The sequence below is a fragment of the Macaca mulatta genome, chromosome 19, assembly GCF_049350105.2.
Source record: "Macaca mulatta isolate MMU2019108-1 chromosome 19, T2T-MMU8v2.0, whole genome shotgun sequence".
Lineage (NCBI taxonomy): Eukaryota > Metazoa > Chordata > Mammalia > Primates > Cercopithecidae > Macaca > Macaca mulatta.
Genome location: NC_133424.1, coordinates 12,949,587 through 12,972,140, shown reverse-complemented (window position 1 = coordinate 12,972,140; position 22,554 = coordinate 12,949,587). Strand labels below are relative to the sequence as shown.

At 45.5% G+C, this 22,554-nt stretch overlaps 1 protein-coding gene, 1 long non-coding RNA gene and 1 pseudogene across 22 annotated transcripts in view; 1 reads left to right on the top strand and 2 right to left on the bottom strand.

Annotated features, from left to right (window-relative positions):
- Positions 1–266: 266 nt before the first annotated feature.
- Positions 267–2,856, bottom strand: LOC144336735 (uncharacterized). Its single transcript, XR_013409059.1, has 3 exons — positions 2,472–2,856; positions 777–997; positions 267–568 (listed from the first exon to the last, which is right to left on the bottom strand). It is a non-coding gene; the product is annotated as an uncharacterized LOC144336735 (long non-coding RNA).
- Positions 2,857–5,530: 2,674 nt separating this feature from the next.
- ZNF44 (zinc finger protein 44) overlaps positions 5,531–22,554 on the top strand; it is a 51,537-nt gene continuing 34,513 nt past the window's right edge. For 13 of the 20 annotated variants that reach the window (XR_003725101.2, XM_077977660.1, XM_077977647.1 and 10 more), the window contains exon 1: positions 5,531–5,695. Coding sequence is in view for 5 of the 20 variants with exons in the window: in XM_077977660.1 (XP_077833786.1) it covers positions 5,693–5,695 (3 nt within the window). In the remaining 15 variants the exon portion in view is untranslated. Of the gene's footprint in view, positions 5,696–5,774; positions 6,085–7,037; positions 7,181–9,746; positions 9,778–12,612; positions 13,151–22,554 lie in introns of those variants that run through there. The other 7 variants (XM_077977649.1, XM_077977661.1, XM_077977650.1 and 4 more) reach the window with 6 other exon arrangements.
- On the bottom strand, positions 15,561–16,085 carry LOC144336684 (small ribosomal subunit protein uS5 pseudogene; annotated as a pseudogene). Its single transcript, XR_013409004.1, has one exon. The product of XR_013409004.1 is annotated as a small ribosomal subunit protein uS5 pseudogene (transcript).

The following is a 22,554-nucleotide window of genomic DNA, read 5'->3' as shown; positions in this document are numbered from 1 at the left end:
GTGCAATGATGCAATCTCGGCTCACTGCAATCTCCACCTCCCAGGTGCAAGCAATTCTCCTGCCTCAGCTTCCTGAGTAGCTGCATTACAGGCGTGCACCACCACACCCAGGTAATTTTTGTATTTTTAGTAGAGACAGGGTTTTGGCCTGTTGGCCAGGATGGTCTCCATCTCCTGACCTCATGATCCGCCCGCCTTGGCCTCCCAAAGTGCTTGTATTACAGGCATGAGCCACCGTATCCAGCCAGGTTTAGTTTTCATATGGGTTTTTTGTTTTGTTTTGTTTTTGAGACAGAGTCTCTCTTTATCACCCAGCCTGTTGTGCAGTGGTGCGATCTTGGCTCACTGCAACCTCCACCTCCCAGGTTCAAGCGATTCTCCTGCCTCAGCCTCCTGAGTAGCTGGGACTACAGGCATGTGCCACCAGGCCCAGCTAATTTTTGTACTTTTAGTAGAGATTGGATTTCAACGCATTGTCCAGGCAGGTCTGGAGCTCTTGACCTCAGGTGATCCACCCAAGTCAGCCTTCCAAAGTGCTGGGATTACAGGCATGAGCCACCATCCCAACCTGGTTTTAAAATTGTGCAAGTAAGGATCCTTTGAAAGGGCCAAAAGACATTATAGGCCATGTGAGACAGAGATGGGCCACACCGTTCAGTTTGGCGGGGATATTCAGTACCTGCCATAGCATCAATGGAAAGTCACAACAAATACCAAAATGTCATCTTTCAAAGGATCCTTACTTGCACAATTTTAAAGCAGCTCATGCATAAGACCTGATCCTCTGCATTTCTAACTCACTTCCAGGTGTCATCCATGCTGCTGGTCAGTGGACAAAACTTAAGAGTGCTGAAGTAATAATAGATAGGGTTAGATATGCAGACAGGGAACAGATCCCATGGGGCCTGGTGGGCCATGTTAAGGACTTTGATTGGATTTTGAGCAGAGAAGTGGTGTTTGGTTTTTCATTAGGAAGTCTGTTTAGGCTGGCTCACATCTGTAATCCCAGCACTTTGGGAGGCCAAGGCAGGTGGATCACCTGAGGTCAGGAGTTCGAGACAAGCCTGGCCAACATGGTGAAACCCCATCTCTACTAAAAATACAAAAAATATAAAAATACAAAAAAATGAGCTGGGCATGGTGATGTGCACCTGTAACCCCAGTTACTGGGGAGGCTGAGGCAGGAGAATTGCTTGAACCCAGGAGACGGAGATTGTAGTGAGCTGAGATTGTGCCATTGCACTCCAGCCTGGGAGACAAGAGCAAAACTCCATTTCACAAAAAGAAGTCTGCTCTGGTTCCTAGGCAGAGAATAGATGGTAGAGTGGCATTGGGACATCAGTTTGAAAGCCATAGTAGTAGCTGGATGAGAGGTTCTGCTGGCCTGGGCTTGGGTGGAGGTTGACAGAAGTTTGCATATCTAGAGTGTAGATGTGAAGACAAACTTTATTTCTTTCTTTGGAGACAGATTCTTGTTCTATCGCCAGGCTGGAGTGCAGTGGCACGATCTTGGCTCACTTTCCAGGTTCAAGCAATTATCCTGCCTTAGCCTCCCGAGTAGCTGGGACTACAGGCAGGTGCCACCACACCCAGCTAATTAGACAAACTTTATTTTTGTAGTTGGGAGGGAGGACAGGGAAAGGCCTCACCATTCCCACTACTTAGTGGTATCTGGATGTAAACATAAAGGGTCAACTACAGGCCAGGCACGGTGGCTCACATCTGTAATCCCAGCACTTTGGGAGGTCGAGGTGGGTGGATAACCTGAGGTTGGGAGTTCGAGACCATCCTAACCAACATGAAGAAACCCCATCTCTACTAAAATTTACAAAATGAGCCAGGCGTGGTGACACATGCCTGTAATCCTAGCTACTTGGGAGGCTGAAGCAGGAGAATCGCTTGAACCCGGGAGGTGGAGGTTGCGGTGAGCCAAGATCGAGCCATTGCACTCCAGCCTGGGCAACAAGAGTGAAACTCCATCTAAAAGAAAAAAAAAAAAAAAAAAAAACCCAAAAAGCCAAAAAACAAAAAATAAAGGGTCAGCTACAACACTCTTCAGTGCAGTAGAGTGTGTGGGTCTAAGAGCGTATGATGGTAGAGGGGGTTCCCACACTAGTCTGAGAGCATAGGGGAGGTTTCTCTGTGGGGCTGATGCTCAGATTGAATCCTGAAGCCTGACTAGGAGCTACACAGGCAGAGGTAGCTCCTCTAGAGCGGCTGATGGAGTGAAGGAGAGAGGAGAGTCAAGAGTGAGTCCTATTGTCCATAGCCTCTGGGTGCTGCCTCTTACGCAGAGGAGGAAGGCTCAGGGGAGATGATTGGAGGGGAAGTGAAGGGTTATGTTTTCTGTTTGGCCATAATATGTTTGAGATGAATGAAGGTGTTGAGTAGGCCATTAGACCTCGGAGTCTAAAGCTTGGAAGAAAGATCTGAATGGAACTTTGAAAAGCAGGCCGGGTGTGGTGGCTCACGCCTGTAATCCCAGCACCTTGGGAGGCTGAGGCGGGCGGATCACGAGGTCAAGAGATCGAGACCATCCTGGCCACATGGTGAAACCCCGTCTCTACTAAAAATACAAAAATTAGCTAGGCATGGTAGTGCATGCCTGTATTCCCAACTACTTGGGAGGCTGAGGCAGGAGAATCGTTTGAACCCGGGAGGCAGAGGTTGTAGTAAGCCGAAATCGCGCCACTGCCCTCCAGCCTGGTTACAAAGCGAGACTCTGTGTCAAAAAAAAAAAAAAAAAAAAAAGACAAGTGTCAGAATAAGAAGGTTATGTGAAGCCCTAGATACAGAAGACATCACCTGGTTTCAGGGTGAGGGACAAAGTGAAGCAGAAGAGGAAGGCTCATAAGAAGAGGAAGCACTACCCAATTCCAAGGCACTACCCAATATCAGGAGGAGGGAGAGCGGGTCAGTAAGGTGTGAGGAGAAAGAGGTTGATGTCCTTTCCTGGAAGCCTCCAGGAACAGGTATTTCAAGATAAGAGAGTGGTCAGCTATGTCAAAGGTCACTGAAAGTTTGAATAAGATGAGGAGGCTGGGCGCGGTGGCTCACCCCTGTAATCCCAGCTCTTTGGGAGGCCGAAGCAGGCAGATCAGGAGGTCTGCTAACACAGTGAAACCCCGTTGCTACTAAAAATACAAAAAATTAGCCAGGCGTGGTGGCACGTCCCTGTAGTCCCAGCTACCCGGGAGGCTGAGGCAAGAGAACTGCTCGAACCCAGGAGGCGGAGGCTACAATGAGCCGAGATCACCATATTGGTCAGGCTGATCTCCAACTCCTGACCTTGTGATCCGCCTGCCTTGGCCTCCCAAAATGCTAGGTGACAGGATATCTCTCTTTCTCTCTCTCCGTGTGTGTGATTTTTGAAGGCAAGAGTATCATTTAGTTAGTTATAATCAGATATCTTTTCCTTATTTTCCAAACATGCCCATTTTTCCTGTCTGGAAACACTACCATTTTACAAATTGAATAAAGATTTTATTTCATCGAATGACACCTGATGTTTGACTCCTTTCTTTTTTTTTTTTTTTGTTTTGAGACGGAGTCTTGCTCTGTCGCCCAGGCTGGAGTGCAGTGGCCAGATCTCAGCTCACTGCAAGCTCCGCCTCCCGGGTTTACGCCATTCTCCTACCTCAGCCTCCTGAGTAGCTGGGACTACAGGCGCCCGCCAACTCGCCCGGCTAGTTTTTTTGCATTTTTTAGTAGAGACGGGGTTTCACCGTGTTAGCCAGGATGGTCTCCATCTCCTGACCTTGTGATCCGCCCGTCTCGGCCTCCCAAAGTACTGGGATTACAGGCTTGAGCCACCGCGCCCGGCCGACTCCTTTCTTTTTTAGCCATTAGTTCCAGCTTCCAGTTCATGGTGGTTTTAGGTCTCCTACTTTTGCTTCATAGAAATATGGGAAAACCCTCTTGTTTTCAAATTCATTCCCTAATGTTTCAGCTTCTGATTGGAGCTTTTAAGTCATTAACATTTAAAGTCTTGAAGGAAAGAGTGTTTCTACGCTGTGCACAGGGTACAGGAGGGCAAGTTGAGCTCCCAGAGTTAAATCCTTCAGTGTCTCTCCCTCATCATAAGGTGCTGATCCACCTGATGGGAATATGCTGGGACTACAGGCGCCCGCCACCACGGCCAGCTAATTTTTTGGTATTTTTAGTAGAGACGGGGTTTCACCATGTTACCCAGGATGGTCTTGATCTCCTGACCTTGTGATCCACCCGCCTCGGCCTCCCAAAGTGCTGGGATTACAGGCGTGAGCCACCGCGCCCGGCCTCTGCCTTTTGGTTTTTCTTTCTTTTTTTTTTTTTGAGACAGAGTCTGGCACTGTCGCCCAGGCTGGAGTGCAGTGGCCGGATCTCGGCTCACTGCAAGCTCCGCCTCCCGGGTTCACGCCATTCTCCTGCCTCAGCCTCCCAAGTAGCTGGGACTACAGGCGCCCGCCACCTCGCCCGGCTAGTTTTTTGTATTTTTTAGTAGAGACGGGGTTTCACCGGGTTAGCCAGGATGGTCTCGATCTCCTGACCTCATGATCCGCCCGTCTCGGCCTCCCAAAGTGCTGGGATTACAGGCTTGAGCCACCGCGCCCGGCCTTGGTTTTTATTTCTTCTTTCTTTGGAGGCAGAAATTGGGCATAAGACAATATGAGGGGTGGTCTCCTCCCTTAAATATAGTATAGAGACGGGGTTTCACTCTATGCCCAGGCTGGTCTTGAACTACTGGCCTCAAGCGATCCTCCCACTTCGGCCTCCCAAAGTATTGGGATTACAGGGGTGAGCCACTGTGCCCGGCCAAGAGGACAGATTCCATCCCCAATGATTTCATCCCCACTCCAACCAGTCAGTAGTAAGTCTAGCCACCTCCACCCTTTGCCCCAAACTGCCCTTGAAAAACCCCTACCTACGGACCTTGGATGAGAATAATTTGAGTAGTAACTCCGTCTCCCACGTATCGTAGCTGGCCTAGCGTTTATTAAACTTTTTTTTTTTTTTTTTAAACTGCAATACCGTGGTATTTATTTGCGTAGAGCGCAGAAAGAACCCGTCCAGCGCTCATAGCGGGAAAAAGGCTTGATCTTGCAGGAGACAGCCTCATCCCAAATTCCTGGTCCCTGGAGAACATCAGCCCCCCGACTCCACCTCCGTCCCCCGCTGCTGCAGTGTGACCAGTGTGGCCTCGGCTGCCCTCCTGCTCTGAGGCCAAGGGATGGCTCCAGTAGACAGTGAGACTGGGATTCCTTGCACACAATTGTTCAGGAGGAAGAAGCAAAAAGGGCCCACTGAGTACAGATAGGAAATTCCGCTTTAAGGCAAATGTTCCCCGGGACGGGTCGGGTCATAGCGCAGGGAGGAAGCCCGCCCTGCCAGGGGCTGGGTCTGGAACCTGTTCATCCGGCTGCACTCAGCATTGTGAGATGGCTTCCTCTGTCACTCAGTGCCCAGGAGGCGGGACCTGGAGCACTATCCAATCAGAGTCGCGGGCAGGTTCCTGAGAACTGTCAATCAGGGCCGCTGCGGAGAGGAGGGTGTGACGTTCTAGGAGCTAGTGGCCTCTTCACCCTGGTGACCTCTGTTCCGTGTTCTGTCACTGAGAGACGCCCTGGGACATCTGTGGTGGCTTCTGTCGCGCTGGGACCTACCCTGGCTACGGGAGGAGTTGGGAGGACCCGGGACACCGCACAGCCGGGAAATGGTGAGTGTGCGGGGCTCGGCGTCCTGAGGCAGGGCGAAAGACTGGTCGGAACCAGTCGGAACCGGCTGTGGCGGGACCCGGGCCTCCCCGCAGCGTCTTTGGGGTCTGGGACCCGAGCCCCCCTGTGCACCTCGGTCCTCGGTTCCTTTGGATGCAGGGTGGGGCTGGGCCGGCAGCCGGGACCCCGGGCGTCCTGTCCCGTCCCTGAGCGGCGACAGCGGCCCCGGCCCCCCTCTCTGGGCAGCTCCACGCCCATAGCCCCGCGTCTCCCCCTATTGTGCGGCGGAACCGGCACAGGCTCGCGGCCCGTGTCATTGCAGCCGGACGCCGAGGGCTGCAGCAGAAACAGTTTAATAGGAGAGGACACCCTAGATCCGCCTCCGTGAGAGGTTTGGGGATGGGGTGTTTAGGGGTCTGGACTGGGGTGGTTGGGATGTGGGGTCGCTGGTTGGTGCAGAAGTGAGGGGTGAGTCCTGGAACTGGAGGTGGAGAAACCGCATTCTCCTGCTGAGTGGGCTCCCTTGTGGGGTTTTCAGCCTGCTCGGCGCCAGCCTTTCCGCTGGTATTCAAGATCTGAGAAAGAACTTAGACGACTCTTGAGCAACTCTCAGAGATCTTATCCCCAGGCACAGTGGGGAAACCGGTGGTCAGCGTCTGCTATGACCTGACTCTCAGGGAGGCGGCCCCGTGAGGCAGCGGGGCTGAGGGCACCTGTTTAATATCTAACTGCAATCTCGCCTCCAGCCTGGCTCACAGTTCCTGTGAACCCGGTGAGGAGGCTGCTTGGTGAAGACGGGAGGGTCGCTAGGCACAAACCAGACACAAACACAGTTCCTGCTGTGGTCTCTGTGGTCTTCAGACCCTTCTTTCTTTCCAAGGGCGACCATTTCCCCTCCGAGCCTTTCAAAGATATGAGCATCAGGGTCTCAGAGACCTGTCCCTTCATCCTAACTCCTCTTGGGGTTAACAGTAAATTTTTTGGTTTCCAGAGCCTTCTATATGCGGTTTCCAGAGCCTTCTATATGCTAACTTCACTCCTCAATTCCCAGTAACATTATGAACCCTTTGTCCCAAGGTGATATTTCAAATAGACACAGAATGTTGTCATTTGTTTTCAGATAGCAATGTGTGGCTCTTTTTAAAAGGATTTATTTTGTTCCTTAACATTTAACATGTAAGGAAGAAGAGAATAACCACCTGACACTCTGCTGTAAAAAAAAAAACAAAAAACAAACAAAAAAAACAAACCTTTGTGCCTCTTTTATCTCCCCTAGGCACTGATGCCTTATCAGAATGTCCTTTACAGGGTGATGTGACCTCAGCCCACCCTGTATCTTTCCAGGCCCTGTGTTATGAAACTTTCTGGGGCTACCCTAAATGCTGGAAGCTGCCAATCTCATGGAGGGCCTAGTGGATGTCAGCCCTTGGGTCACTCTTCCCAGAGGACAGTCTGAGGTGTTGGGGTGGGGCCTCCCAAAGGACCAGGTGGATGCCCTGGGGTGGGATGAATCTTCAGGTATATCATTCCTGTAAAAAGCTAACCCCTGGACTGGGCGCGGTGGCTCATGCCTATAATCCCAGCACTTTGGGAGGCTGAGGTGAGAGGATCACCTGACGTCAGGAGTTCAAGACCACCCTGGCCAACATGGTGAAACCCTGTCTCTACTGAAAATACAAAAATTAGCCGGGCATGGTGGCAGGTGCCTGTAATCCCAGCTACATGGGAGGCTGAGGCAGGGGAATCACTTGAACCCGGGAGGCAGAGGTTGCAGTGAGCCGAAATCATGCCCTTGCACTCCAGCCTGGGTGACAAGAGTGAAACTCTGTCTTTAAAAAAGAAAAAAGGCCGGGCGCGGTGGCTCAAGCCTGTAATCCCAGCACTTTGGGAGGCCGAGACGGGCGGATCACGAGGTCAGGAGATCGAGACCATCCTGGTTAACACGGTGAAACCTCGTCTCTACTAAAAAATACAAAAAACTAGCCGCGCGGCATGGCAGGCGTCTGTGGTCCCAGCTACTCGGGAGGCTGAGGCAGGAGAATGGCGTAAACCCGGGAGGTGGAGCTTGCAGTGAGCTGAGATCTGGCCACTGCACTCCAGCCTGGGCGACGGAGCGAGACTCCGTCTCAAAAAAAAAAAAAAAACAACTAACCCCTGGGACATTGACATTTTTTTCTCCAAGCCTGTTTCCATTCCTTGGTGACACATGGCAAATTGGATAGTGTTATTCAGGGGACAAGACAAATGATTTCTGCCTTTTGGACTCACTCCGACTGTCAAACTAGAAAACTGTATCTAAAAACTGGAAAACCCACCCAATGAGGTTTCGCAAGAGCCTGAAAAAGACATAAGGCAGTGTCTACTAGGAGTGTGGTTGCTGAGCACTTCAGTGAGCACCTTGGGGCTGGGGGATGTGCCAGGTGATAGAACGACCTGACCTGACAGTTGAGTCAGACTTGTCCAGTCAGTTCTGCCCCACCCTGGGTTAGTTAACCTGAAAAGATTTGTTCAATTATTTCAAATTTAATTTTTTTTTTTTTTTTTGAGACGGAGTCTCACTCTGTCGCCCAGGCTGGAGTGCAGTGGCCAGATCTCAGCTCACTGCAAGCTCCGCCTCCCAGGTTTACGCCATTCTCCTGCCTCAAGCCTCCCGAGTAGCTGGGACTACAGGCGCCCGCCACCTCGCCCAGCTAGTTTTTTTTGTATTTTATTTAGTAGAGACGGGGTTTCATCGTGTTAGCCAGGATGGTCTCGATCTCCTGACCTCGTGATCCGCCCGTCTCGGCCTCCCAAAGTGCTGGGATTACAGGCTTGAGCCACCGCGCCCGGCCTCAAATTTAATTTTTTATTAATTATAAAGTGCATCCTATCATTAGAGATTGATAGAGAAGATAAAGTATTTCTAAAGAGGCCAGGAAGAGTTGAAATTCAGAAAAAAAATTATATATATGTAGTTTTCTATTCCTTTTTTTTTTTTTTTTTTTTTTTATTGAGACAGGGTCTCCCTCTGTCGCCCAGGCTGGAGTGTGGTGGTACCATCATGGATCACTGCAGCTTAGGCAGCCTAGACTGCCTGGGCTCAGCCTCTGTAGTAGCTGGGAGTACGCCACCATGCCCTACTAATTTTTGTGTCTTTTGTAGTGATGGGGTTTCCTCCTGTTGCCAGGCTGGTCTCGAAGTCCTGGGCTCAAGTGATCTCCTGCCTTGGCCTCCCAAAGTGCTAGGATTACAGGCATGAGCCACTGGACCCAGGCCCTATTCCATTTTTTAAAAACTTTTTTTCTTTTCTTTCTTTCTTTCTTTTTTTTTTTTTGAGATGGAGTTCTACTATGTTGCCCAGGCTGGAGTGCAATGGCACAATCTCGGTTCACTGCAACCTCTGCCTCGTGGGTTCAAGCAATTCTTCCTCAGCCTCCCGAATAGCTGGGATTACAGGAACGCATCACCACGCCTGGCTAATTTTTGTGTTTTTAGTAGAGATGGGGTTTCATCATGTTGGCCAGGCTGGTCTTGAACTCCTGACCTCAGGTCGTCCGCCTGCCTCAGCCTCCAAAAGTACTGGGATTACAGGTGTGAGCCACTGCGTCCGGTCTTTTTCTTTTTTTTTTGAAACAAGGTCTCGCTCTGTTACCCAGGAGTGCCGTGGTATGATCTCAGCTCACTGCAACCTCTGCCACCAGGGCTCAAGTGATCCTCCCACCTCAGCCTCCCAAGTAGCTGGGACTACAGGCGTGCACCACCATACTTGGCTAATTTTTGTGTTTTTGGTGGAGACGGGGTTTCACCATGTCACCCAGGCTGGAGCATTTTTTAAAAACTTTTATTTACTTTTATTACCCCAGAGACCATGTAATAGGTTTATTAGGTCTTTTGTTGGATGATTTCAAATGGAATTTCAGGGCCTAGCAGTGGAAATACTACCAAGGGAAGAATTTGGGAAAAACTCTTCCATTTTGGCTGCAGAAAAAATGAATATATTTTCACAAGAATGTGTGGTAGGTATCTGATTGAATTATAAAGCTTTACCAAAACTTTAGTTTCTTTTCTTTTTAGGCTGGAGAACTTGGGACAGTGGGTAAGTCTGGTCTGTTCCTGTTATCTGGACTTGGCAGATTAATGCAACATTCTGTGGGACTTTGCAATAGCTAAAGAACTTAAATATCATTTGTTTACTAAAGGCTTCATCATTATGGAAGTAGTAACTGATGTTTATTATCTGAGATGGATACTTGCGCTTTTCTTGTTGAGCTTTAAAATAGAAGTGACTTACAATTTCCTTCCCTCATATAAACACTGAATTTGAGTGATTTTGATAGATTCATCACATGTGGGGTTTTGTTTGTTTTATTTTTTAAATCCATGTAAGGCATGGAAGGGTAAGCAAATAGCCTTGACTAGGGTAGAGAGGCTTGAGGCCAGTGACTCCAAGTGGAGGCCAATTTTCAGCCTGCAAAGAGACATTGTGTGCCCAGTTTAGTTGGTTCTTCCTGGGGAGCGTCCCCTGCAGGTGTCCTAGCCTGATCACTCCAGCAATAGGAGGAGCCTTTTTTTTTTTTTTTTTTTTTTTCTTTTTTGAGACGGAGTCTTGCTCTGTCTCCCAGGCTGTAGTGCAATGCTATGATCTCGGCTCACTGCAACCTTCGCCTCCCGGGTTCAAGTGATTCTCCTACCTCCTGAGTAGCTGGGATTACTGGTGTGTGCCACCATGGCCAGCTAATTTTTGTATTTTTAGTAGAGACGGGGTTTCACCATGTTGGTCAGGCTGGTCTCAAACTCCTGACCTCTTGTGATCTGCTGGCCTTGGCCTCCCAAAGTGCTGGGATTACAGGCATGAGCCACTGTGCCTGGCCTGGGAGGAGCCTTCTTTTTTTTTTTTTTTTTTTGAGATGGAGTTTCGCTCTTGTTGCCCAGGCTGGAGTGCAGTGGCGTGATCTCGGCTCACCACAACCTCCACCTCCCAATTTCAAGCAATTCTCCTGCCTCAGCCTCCTGAGTAGCTGGGATTACAGGCATGTGCCACCATGGCCAGCTGATTTTGTATTTTTAGTAGAGACGGGATTTCTCCATGTTGGTCAGGCTGGTCTCGAACTCCTGACCTCAGGTGATCTGCCCGCCTTGGCCTCCCAAAGTGCTGGGATTACAGGCGTGAGCCAGCGTGCCCAGCCAAGGAGGCTTTTATACTAAGAGAAGCTACAGAGCACTGGAAATCTGGGGATCTACAGGCAGAGGCAATTGGGGTGATGCCATGTCTGAGGTTGTATTTGTTATTGTTGTAGGGCTGTCACTAGACAGTCTTCAGGTAAGATAAATCTGAATTTAGCTAAGAAATGAGTTTATTCTAAAAGAGCACTACATAAGGGGAAGAGCACTAAGTATAAGATCTGAAAGCATCTTAAAGCTTGGGTGGAAAGTTGCTTTCAAGGTGAAGAGCAACCAACATTACAAAGGAAATGAGATGGAGACGGCAGGATGGAGGGTGAAAATCAGATTCTAGATCACAGAGTGTTTTACCCTGACTTAAGCCTGTTCATAGGATGAGTCATGAAAGAGGGGTTGTGTTTTGGCTCAGACTGAGGGTGTGTCAAAAATTAGTGGCCTAGAAGAAAGAGCGAAACTTAAGTAATTTCCTTTCTTTTCTTTTCTTTTCTTCTTTTTTTTTTTTTTTTGAGACACGATTTCACTCTTGCTCAGACTGGAGTGCAGTGGTGCCATCACAGCTCACTGCAGCCTTGACCTCCCCACGCTGAGGTGATTGTCCCATCTCAGCCTTCTGGGTACCTGAGACTACAGGTATGCACCCCCATGCCCAGCTAATTTTTTTGTATTTTTTGCAGAGACAGGGTTTCACCATGTTGCCCAGGCTGGTCTTGAACTCCTGGGCTCAAGCGATCCACCCACTTCAGCCTCCCAAAGTTCTGGAATTAGAGACGTGAGCCATCAGGCCTGGTTGCAAGTTTCCTTTGGAAGCATTTTGTTCAGAGTAATCAGTAGAGGCAAAAACTATTCAGCTATTTATTTATAAGACAAAGAATGGGAATTTGGAGGGCCTTGTTACAGGTTAAAAAGGTAGGAGCCAGAACTGATGTCAGCGAAGGATGTTTCTCTGCACTGGGCTGCTTGTCCAGAACAGAAAGAACTGGGCATGGTAGTGGGGGTCAGGTAGTTTGAGGTGATTTCATATATATATATATATATATATATATTTTTTTTTTTTTTTTTTTTTTTTTTTGAGACGGAATATCACTCTTTGGCCCAGGCTGGAGTACAATGGCGTGATCTTGGCTCACTGCAACCTCTGCCTTCCTGCAGCCTCCACCTCCTATGTTCAAGCTATTCTCCTGCCTCAGCCTCCTGAGTAGCTGGGATTACAGGTGCATGTGACCATGGCTGGCTAATTTTTCTGTTTTTAGTAGAGATGGGGTTTCATCATGTTGGCCAGGCTGGTCTCGAACTTCTGACCTCATGATCTGCCTACCTCAGCATCCCAAAGTGCCGGGATTATAGGTGTGAGCCACTGCGCCTGGCCTCTTAAATCATGCTTATTACCAGGGTTACAGGGCTTATCCAGGATTACGGGGCTTATGTAAAATTGAACATTATCAGCTGCTTGGTTGTATATTCAGTGAGTTTTTTTAATCAGAGTAGAAATTGCACACATTAAAATGTCTTTGAGGGCTCACATAAGTCTCTTGCATTTAGGTATTCTTGACATACACTTTATAACAAACTGATAACCTTAAGCAACTTGTTTAACTGAGTTCTTCAACTTCTTGTAGCAAATTATTAAATCTGATAGTAGAGTTGTTGGTTTTATACACATTTGGTTAAAAGGGTGGTCCCTAGGGCTTGCATTTGGCCTCTACAGTAGGGTCCCTGTTGTGGAACTGAGCCCTCAATTTGTGGGGTCTGTGGAAATGTTAGATGGTGTCAGCATTGAATTATTGAACACCAGTTTTTGTTGGAGAATCGGCTCGTGTTCAGCAAATGCTACATATTTGTTGTCAGAAGTAATGTTAGATAAAAGACGCCATGGATTAGAACCATAACTCTGAATTTGTCATTGTTATTTATTATAGGTTCAGTATGTATTCACCCATAAGCATCGTTTTGCTTCTTCAGTTTCTAGTTAGTTAATACTACCATTAATATGCCATCCATATAATGCTGAAAAGGCAATCCTACTACAAGGCATCTACCCAAAGGAGTGGAAATCATTATATCAAAAAGTTCCCTGCACTCATGTTTATTGCAGACTATTCACAATAGCAAACTTATAAAATCAGCCTAAGTGTCCATCAACAGAAGATTAAATAATGAAAATGTGATATATTGTTCACACAGTGGAATACTATTTAGACATTAAAAAGAATGAAATTGTGTCTTTTGCAACAATATGGATGGAATGGGAGGCCATGATCTTAAGTGAAACAACTCAGACACAGAAAGACAAATACTGCCTGTTCTCATTTATAAGTGGTAATTAAAGAATGTGTGTAGGGCCAGGCACAATGGCTCACACTTGTAATCCCACCACTTTGGGAGGCCAAGGCAGGTGGGTCACGAGGTCAGGAGATCGAGACCATCTTTGCTAACATGGTGAAACCTCGTCTCTACTAAAAATACAAAAAAGTAGCCGGGTGTGGTGGCGGGCACCTGTAGTCCCATCTACTTGGGAGGCTGAGGCAGGAGAATCGCTTGAACCCAGGAGGCAGAGGCTGTAGTGAGCCGAGATCATGTCACTGCACTCCAGCCCAGGCGATAGAGTGAGATTCATTCTCAAAAAAAAAGAATGTGTATATATGTGGACAAGTGAAGACTCATGGGGATGAGGGAGGTTATTTGGTGGATAATGGAGATTGCTCCAGGGATGGATGCACTGAAATGCCTGACTTTACAAGGCAATATATCAATATAGTAAAATTGCACCTGTACTCCATGAATATATATATCTAATTTATACATATATGTATGTATACATATACATATGCATATATGTGTGTGTGTGTATATATGGAATGCACATTTTAGGGTACTACCCAAAACTTCTGAATTAGTAATTCTTGGAACTGGGCCCAATGAATTTTTTTTTTTTTTTCTTTTTGAGACAGTCTTACTCTGTTGCCCAGGCTGGAGTGCAATGGCGCGATCTTGGCTCACTGCAACCTCTGCCTCAGCCTCCTGAGTAGCTGGGACTACAGGTGTGCGCCACCATGCCTGGCTGATTTTTGTATTTTTAGTAGAGATGGATTTCACCGTGTTGGCCAGGCTGGTCTTGCCAGGTCGGGTTTTTTTTTTTCTTTTGTATTTTTTGAGCTCTTTCACCCAGGCTGGAGTGCAGTGGCATGATCTCGGCTCACTGCAACCTCTGCCTCCTGGGTTTAAGCAATTCTCTGCCTCAGTCTCCCAAGCAGTTGGGATTACAGGTGCCTACCACAACACCTGGCTAATTTTTGTATTTTTGGTAGAGACAGGGTTTCACCATCTTGGCCGTGCTGGTCTCGAACTCCTGACTTCGTGATCCACCTGCCTCCCAAAGTGCTGGGATTACAGGCGTAAGCCACTGCGCCCGGCCTCCAGTGATCTGTTTTTTAACAAGCTCTTCAGATGATTCTCATGCACATAAAGTATGAAAACTAGTTCATCAGAGCCACCTGTTAAAATATAATGCAAAAAGATATAACTAAAATGTAAATATAATTAGTAACTAAATTGGGACACTAGGGAATACTGATTTGATTCAAAGACAGCAAGAAAGGATGAACAGACGGGGGGAAAACAGGAAAATTGTGCTGAAAAGATTTTTGTGTTCTTTATTTGCCTCCATCTGTTTGACACATGCTGTTACCTGAGGCTATAGTCATGCAGTTTACTCACACATTGCAGTGCTCGTAGGACTTGACTTTTGTTTGAGAAAGAGTTTTGCTCTTGTTGCCCAGGCTGGAGTGCAATGGTGCGATCTCGGCTCACCGCAACCTCCACCTTCTAGATTCAAGCGATTCTCCTGCCTCAGCCTCCCTAGTACCTGGGATTACAGGCATGTGCCACCATGCCCGGCTAATTTTGTATTTTTAGTAGAGATGGGGTTTCTCCATGTTGGTGAGGCTGGTCTCGAACTCCTGACCTCAGGTGATCCGCCTGCCTCAGCCTCCCAAAGTGCTGGGATTACAGGCGTGAGCCACCGTGCCCGACCAGGACTTGACTTTTAAGTTAATTTTTTGATGTTGTTGATAATGTTGTTTTTGTCTCTACACTCTAACAGTTCATGAGTTTTTTAACATGTGGGGGGAACATTGCTGGGTTATGGATTATAGACAAACTTCAGTTTATTAGGACATCATAATAGCATGTGTGGATTAACTGTCTGACCAGACCGGGTGCTGTGGCTCACGCTTGTTATCCCAGCACTTTGGGAGACCTTGGTGGGTGGATCACCTGAGGTCAGGAGTTCAAGATTAGCCTGGCCAACGTGGCAAAACCCCATTTCTACTAAAAGCACAAAATATTATCCGGATGTGGTGGCGGGTGCCTGTAATCCCAGCTACTCGGAAGGCTGAGGCAGGAGAATTGCTTGGACCCCGGAGGCGGAGCTTGCAGTGAGCCGAGATCACGCCATTCCACTCCAGCCTGAGCAACAAGAGTGAAAATCTGTCTCAAAAAAAAAAGTTTTCTGACTATGTATGCATGTCTGTTTATACTTTTTTTTTTTTTTTTTCCCCCGGGCTTAATTCACTTTATTTTTCTTGTATAAAAACCCTATGTTGTAGCCACAGCTGGAGCCTGGGTCTTCTGCACAGGGACTCTGGTATGGGTCTTAATGAGGTGGTCAGTGAATTCCCGATAGGGAGACTTGGCGAATACAGTCTCCTTTCAGAGGTCGGGAGTCAGGTAGCTGTAGGTCTTAGAGATGGCATCAAAGGCGGCCTTGGCAAAGTTGCCCAGGGTGGCAGTGCAGCCCCGGGCTGAGATGTGGCAGTCACTGATACCAGCCATCATGAGCAGCTTCTTGGGCACAGGTGCTGAGACGATGCCAGTGCCCCTGGGTGCAGGAATGAGGCGCACCAGCACAGAGCCACAGTGGCCTGTCACCTTGCAAGGGACGGTGTGGGGCTCGCCGATCTTGTTCCCCCAGTAGCCTCTGCGCATGGGGACAATGGAGAGCTTGGCCAGGATGATGGCCCCGCGGATGGCAGTGGTCGCCTCCTTGGAGCACTTAACTCTGATACTGACATGGCCATTGTAGTCCCTGATGGCAACAAACACCTTGAACCTGGTGCGCTGGCTGGCATGGGTCTCCTTCTGCACTGGTGTAATCAAAATCTCATCCTTGAGAGAGGCCCCCAGGAAAAAGTCAATGATCTCACATTCCTTGATGGGCCAGGAGAAGAGATACATCTCCTCCAGGGACTAGATCTTCATGTCCTTGACCAGGCGGCCCAGCTTAGTAACGGGCATCCATTCCTTATCCTCGGCCTTGCCTCTGCGAGCTCTGTGGCCCCGGCCCCAGATGCCACTGCTGAAATCTCCGCGGAGGCCACCACGGTTCCCCATCCCAGGGCCCCCAGGGCCTCTGGGCCCCCGCGCTGCACCTGCGTCATCAGCCATCTGGTTTTTTCTCAGAGTAGAAGCTATACCTTTTAATATTTATCTTTATGTTATCTCCATGTGATTATGTATTATCTCCATATGATTATATATTGTGTTTTTACTGGATTAGCATTCATGTTGTGGACTTTCATCTGTGAAATAATTCTCAGTCATTTAATTCATTTGCATAGTAAATGCAAATGTTTGCTTTGTTTCTCTCTTTGTTTTGGGCATACTTTATACACAAATCCTTTTTTACGTGGAGGGGTTGGTAATATTTCCTTTCAGATGGTGGTTTATATTTTATATTTATTTTATTTAGATGAATTCTTCCTAAATTTTTTATTTTTTTAGATAATGTCCAGCTCTGTCACCCAGGCTGGATTGCAGTGGCACAATCAGCTCACTGCAGCCTCAAACTCCTGGGCTCCCAAGTAGCTGAGACCATAGGCATGTGCCACCACACTTGGCTAATTTTTAAATTTTGTGTAGAGAGAGGGTCTGCCATGTTGCCTGGCTGGTCTCAAATTCCTGGCCTTGAGATCCTCTTGCCTTGGCCTCCCACAGTACTGGGATTATAGATGTGGGTCACTATGCCTGCCTCTTCTTAATGTAATTAGAGTTTAATTTGCCAGACTTCTCCTTTGGAAGCTACTTTATTTTCTTATATAAGAAGACTCATATTAAATAAGAAAAACATTTTTCTGGCCAGGCACGTTGGCTCACGCCTGTAATCCCAGCACTTTGGGAGGCCGAGGAGGATGGATCACGAGGTCAGGAGATCGAGACCATCCTGGCTAACACGGTGAAACCCTGTCTCTACTAAAAAATACCAAAGAATTAGCCGGGCGTGATGGTGGGTGCCTATAGTCCCAGCTACTCGGGAGGCTGAGGCAGGAGAATGGCATGAACCTGGGAGGCGGAGCTTGCAGAGAGCCGAGATCACGCCACTACACTCAAGCCTGGGTGGGTGACAGTGTGAGACTCTGTCTCAAAAAAAAAAAAAGAAAAAAAAATTTCTGTAATTTTCAAAAGTGTGTTTTTGTCTTTCATAGGTGTTGTATGTTCGTCTAATTTAATCTTTAGGTCTGTCTCTTGAAACTGGCTATAAAGTTTATCTCTGCTCTGGTGTACCTCCAGGGATTTGGTTGTGGATGGTTACGTTGTGCCTTTCATGGGATACATTTGTTTACCAAAAATAAGGCCATTGAGGCAGATATAATTTGATAAAGTTTATTATAAACCAAATTTGAGGATCAACTTGAGAAGACACACCAGCAAATTTGGATGTGTTCCAAAATTGATTACAAGTTGGATGCCTTTATGAGAAAGTTTAGGAGAAACTGGGGGACTACTCATACCAGAATTGTCCTTTTCCTTGAAGGGTACAATATTGACGTTACGATCATTGCCTATAGATGACAGCTGACAGGCTAAAATGGTCTAAGTGGAAGACAATCAGCAAAACATGATTCAGAAATAAATCAGTGTCTTTTTTGATGTTAATAGATCATGTTAATCATATCAACAGTTTGGAGAACTCACAATAAGATTTGAGGGACTCATGATAAGATCCTTTACTCACAGACAGGATGTAAGCCATTTAATTAGAAGACTTCTCGCCAGGCGCGGTGTCTCATGCCTGTAATCCCAACGCTTTGGGAGGCCGAGGTGGGCGGATCACCTGAGGTCAGAAGTTCAAGACCAGCCTGATCAATATGGTGAAACCCCGTCTCTACTAAAAAATAGAAAAATTAGCCGGGCATGGTGGCGGACGCCTGTAATCCCAGCTGCTCGGTAGGCTGAGGCAGGAGAATAATTTGAACCTGGGAGGCGGAAGTAGCAGTGAGCCGAGATCATGCTTTTGCACTTCAGCCTGGGTGACAGAGCAAGACTCCGTCTCAAAAAAAAAAAAAAAAAGAAGAAGAAGAAGAAGACGACTTCTCCAAGTGGGCTGATTTGGAAACCTGCCAAATGTGACCTATAGGTTATCAATTCTTTATCTTGGCAGAGGGCTTAGTGCTTGTATATGAGACCAGTGACCTCATTCCTGTAGACTTCAAAGCCTAATGTGTGGTAGAGAAAGAGTCTACCTCTCTTAGTCACTTAGGACTGCTATACCAGATTGCCATAAACTGCATGCCTTAGACAACAAACATTCATTTCTCAAAGATGTAGAGGCTGGAAGTCCAATATCAAGCAGATGAGGCCTCTGGAAAGGGCCTGCTACCTGGTTTGAAGATGGCAGTCTAACCCTTATGTCCTCACATGGTGGAGCTATGTCTGTAATATCTGTCTAGTTTTGGTATTAGGGCAATATTGCCCTTATAAAATGGAATAGAAAGTGTTTCCTCTGCTTCTCTTTTCTGGAAGAGATTGTAGAGAATTGGTATCATTTCTTCCATAAATGCTTGCCAGAATTCAGTGAAATTCTGACCTGTTTGCTTGTTTTTTTCTGGGACATTTATTTTTTATTAATATCTTCAATAGATACAGGCCTATTCATATTACTTAGGTCTCCTTTTGTGAGTTTTGGTAGTGTCTTTCAAGGTCCACTCCATGTAATTTTATCAAATATGTGGGTACTTAGTTGTTCCTAATAGTCCTTTATGGTCCTTTTACTGTCCATGGGATTAGTAGTGATGGCTCCTTTTTTTTTCTGAGTTAACTTGGCTATGGGCTTATAATTTTAATGATGTTTCCAAAGAACCATCTGTTGGTTCGTTGGTGTTTTCTACGGATTTCTTCATTGCTATTTCATTATATCTCTTCCCATTGTTACTTTCATCTGTTTGATTTACATTAATCTTGTCATTTTTCTCTAGTTTCCTAAAATGGAAGGTTATGGTATTGATTTTAAACCTTTACTTTCTAGGAAATGCACTCAATTCTTTAAATTTCCCTCAAAGCACTGCCTTTACTCCATTCCAAAGATTTGCTAAGATATACTCTTTTTCAACATTGCAATATTTACATTTTGCTTGACAATTCTCTTTGAAGTTTGTGTAGTTGAGAAGTTTGTGGCTTCAATCTCCACTTTGTTGAGGTTTTTCAACTATGCTTCTGTTACTAATTTTTACATTAATTCTAATATGATTTGATCACATACTTTAAAAAAATTTATTCAAGTGTGTTTTATGGCTGATAATATTGTTCATCTTGGTGAATATTTCACCAAGGCTTGAGAAGAATGTGTATGCTGTTGTTGAATGAATGATTCTATAAATATGTTTCAATTAAACCCAGTTGATTGATAGTGCTGTTGAATTCAGCTGTATCATTCGTGATTTTCTGCAGAGCTGATCTGTCAATTATTGATAGAGGTGAGTTGTTTTTAGTTGTTTTCCCCCAACTATAATCCTAGGTTTGTGTATTTTGCCTTGCGGTTTTATACGTTTTTGCATTATATATTTTGATGCTCTGTTTTATGGGCATAGATGTTAAGGATTATTATGTCGTATAGGATTGACTTCTTTATCATTATGAAATCTCTCTAACCCTTGTAGTTTTTAAAAATCTAAAACCTGATTTGTCTGAATGTAATATAGCTCTTCTAATTTCTCTTGATCAGGGCTAGTATGGCATGTATTTCTTCATACCTGTATATTTAATGTATCTGTGTCTTTCTGTTTAAAATGCTTTTTAAAAATACAGTTTGGGGCCTTGTTTTTTATTTCACTCTGCCAGTCTCTTTTTTTTACTGGTGAATATAGATAATACACATTTAAGTGGCAGTTGACATAACTGGATTCAGATAAACATATATATTACTGTTTTCTATTTGTTGTTCTCTTTTTTTTTAACTTCTCTTTTTCTACCCTTTTTCCTTTTAGCTGAGCATTCTATGTGATTTCATTTTCTGTATTATTTATCTATATAGTCTACTTTTTCTTAGATTCTATTAGTGAATTCCCCAGAGTTTGTGGGGAATTCACTAATAGACCACAACTAATGGACCTTCAATGTCAAGTAACACTATACTGGCTTCAGGAATAGTGCTGGTATAATAGACAGTTCCAAAGTGTGATAGACTGTTCTTCCTCCCATCACATTTAACATTACTGTCATTCATTAGTTCAACTGGGAGCTATAAACCACTGAATACATTGTTGATATTTATTATTTTCTTTTGAGATGGAGTCTCACTCTGTTGCCCAGGCTGGAGTGCAATGGTGCGATCGCAGCTCACTGCAACCTCCACCTCTTGGGTTCAAGCAATTCTCCTGCCTCAGCCTCCCAAGTAGCTGGGATTATAGGTGTGCACCACCACACCCAGCTAATTTGATATTATTATTTTGAACAAACCTATATCTATTAGATCAGATGGGTATAAGAAGAGTAAATAATTTTTTGTGCCTTCATTTAGTTATTTCCTAACACTCTTCATATATATGTGTGTGTACACACACACATACACACACACACACAAAATCTGAATTTCTAACCCATATCATTTTTTTCTCTCTGATGAACTTCTTTTAACATTACTGGCAAGGCAGGTATACCAGTCACACATTCCTTCCATTTAATTCCCCTTCTTGTTTTTTTTTTTTTTCCTCAGACCAGGTAATTCCAATTGTTTTGTCTTCATTTTAGTTTTTTTTTCCCCACTGGTTGCTCACATCTGATATTTTCATTTAAGTTGTATCTTGCAGTTGCAGAAATTCTATATGGCTCAATTTTTAATATATTTTGGTATTATTTTATCCCTACATCAATTTTCTGGTTTTCTCTTAGTTCTTTATCATTGTCTTTACCAAGTTGAATGTATTTAAGACAGTTGCTTTACAGTTTTTATTCAGTAAATCCAGTGTTTGAGATTTCTCAGAGATGATTTATCTCAAATTGTTTCTATTAATAAGCCATATTTTCGTGTTTCTCTGTTTTATTTATTTCTCTCTTTTTTTTTTTTTTTTTTGGTATTGAAAAGGAGACATTTGAATGTTATAATTGGGTAACTCTGGAAATCAGATTGTTTCCCCTTAATTGTTTGGTATTCTTGCTTGAAAGCTGAAATTATTCATTTCTTTTTCTTTTTTAAAATGGAGACAGAGTCTCACTATGTTGCCCAGCCTGGTCTGAAACTCCTGGCCTCAAGTGATCCTCCTGCCTCAGCCTCCCAAAGTTCTGGGATTACAGGCTTGAGCCACTGCACCTGGCCTATTCATTTGTTTAGTAACATTTTCAAATAATGTTTGCAGAGAGTGTATTTCCTACTGGGTATAGACACTGAAGTCTCTGTTCTTTTTCTTCTATTCATCCAGTGTTCTGACAGAGATTTCCTGAATGTTAGAAGCTAAAAGTAAAAAAGATGAAACAAATGAAAACCTGACCTCTTCCAGTCCTCATGGATAGCTCTCTGCTGGGGTATTCTTTGAGCACTTAGCCAGAGCATTTACTACTTTAGCCTTCTGTTTCTGTTTAACTAAATCTGGATGTTAGCCAGAGCTGAAAAAGAGGATCCCCACCTGTCTTTTATGAAAATATGTTGTTTCCTGTGCCTGCATGGGGCTTTCTCCATTACCCAGTATATCTGGGTGCTTTTGAATATGTTTATTTGTAAAGAAAAATTATACTCTGGCCTTTTTTCCTGGGACTTACATGGTCTGATACATTTTTTTTTTTCCTTGAGACAGTGTCACTCTTTCACTCAGACTGGAGTACAGTGGCACAATCTTGGCTCACTGCAGCCTCAACCTCCCAGGCTCAAGCATTCCTCCTACTTTAGCCTCCTGAGTAGCTGGGACTACAGGCATGTGCCACCATACCCAGCTAATTTTGTTTATTTTTTGCAGAGATGAGGTCTCCCTATGTTGCCCAGGCTAGTCTTAAACTCCCTGCATTTAAGCAATCCTACCCGCTTGGTGCTAAGAGCAGCTCGGTCATGGAGACCCTAACCCAGCAGCACTAGAGGAATTAAAGACACACACACAGAAATACAGAGTGTGGAGTGGGAAATGAGGGGACTGACAGCCTTCAGAGCTGAGAGCCACGAATTGAGTTTTTACCCACATATTTATTGACAATAAGCCATTGATAAGCATTGTTTCTATAGATTATAGATTAACTAAAAGCTTTCCTTACAGGAAACAAAGGGATAGGCTCTGGCTAGTTATCTGCAACAGGAACATGTCCTTAAGGCACACATTGCTCATGCTATTGTTTGTGGTTCAGGAATGCCTTAAGCGATTTTCTGCCCTGGGTGGGCCAGGTGTTCCTTGCCCTTATTCCAGTAAACCAACAACCTTCAGTGTTGGCGTCATAGCCATCACGAGCA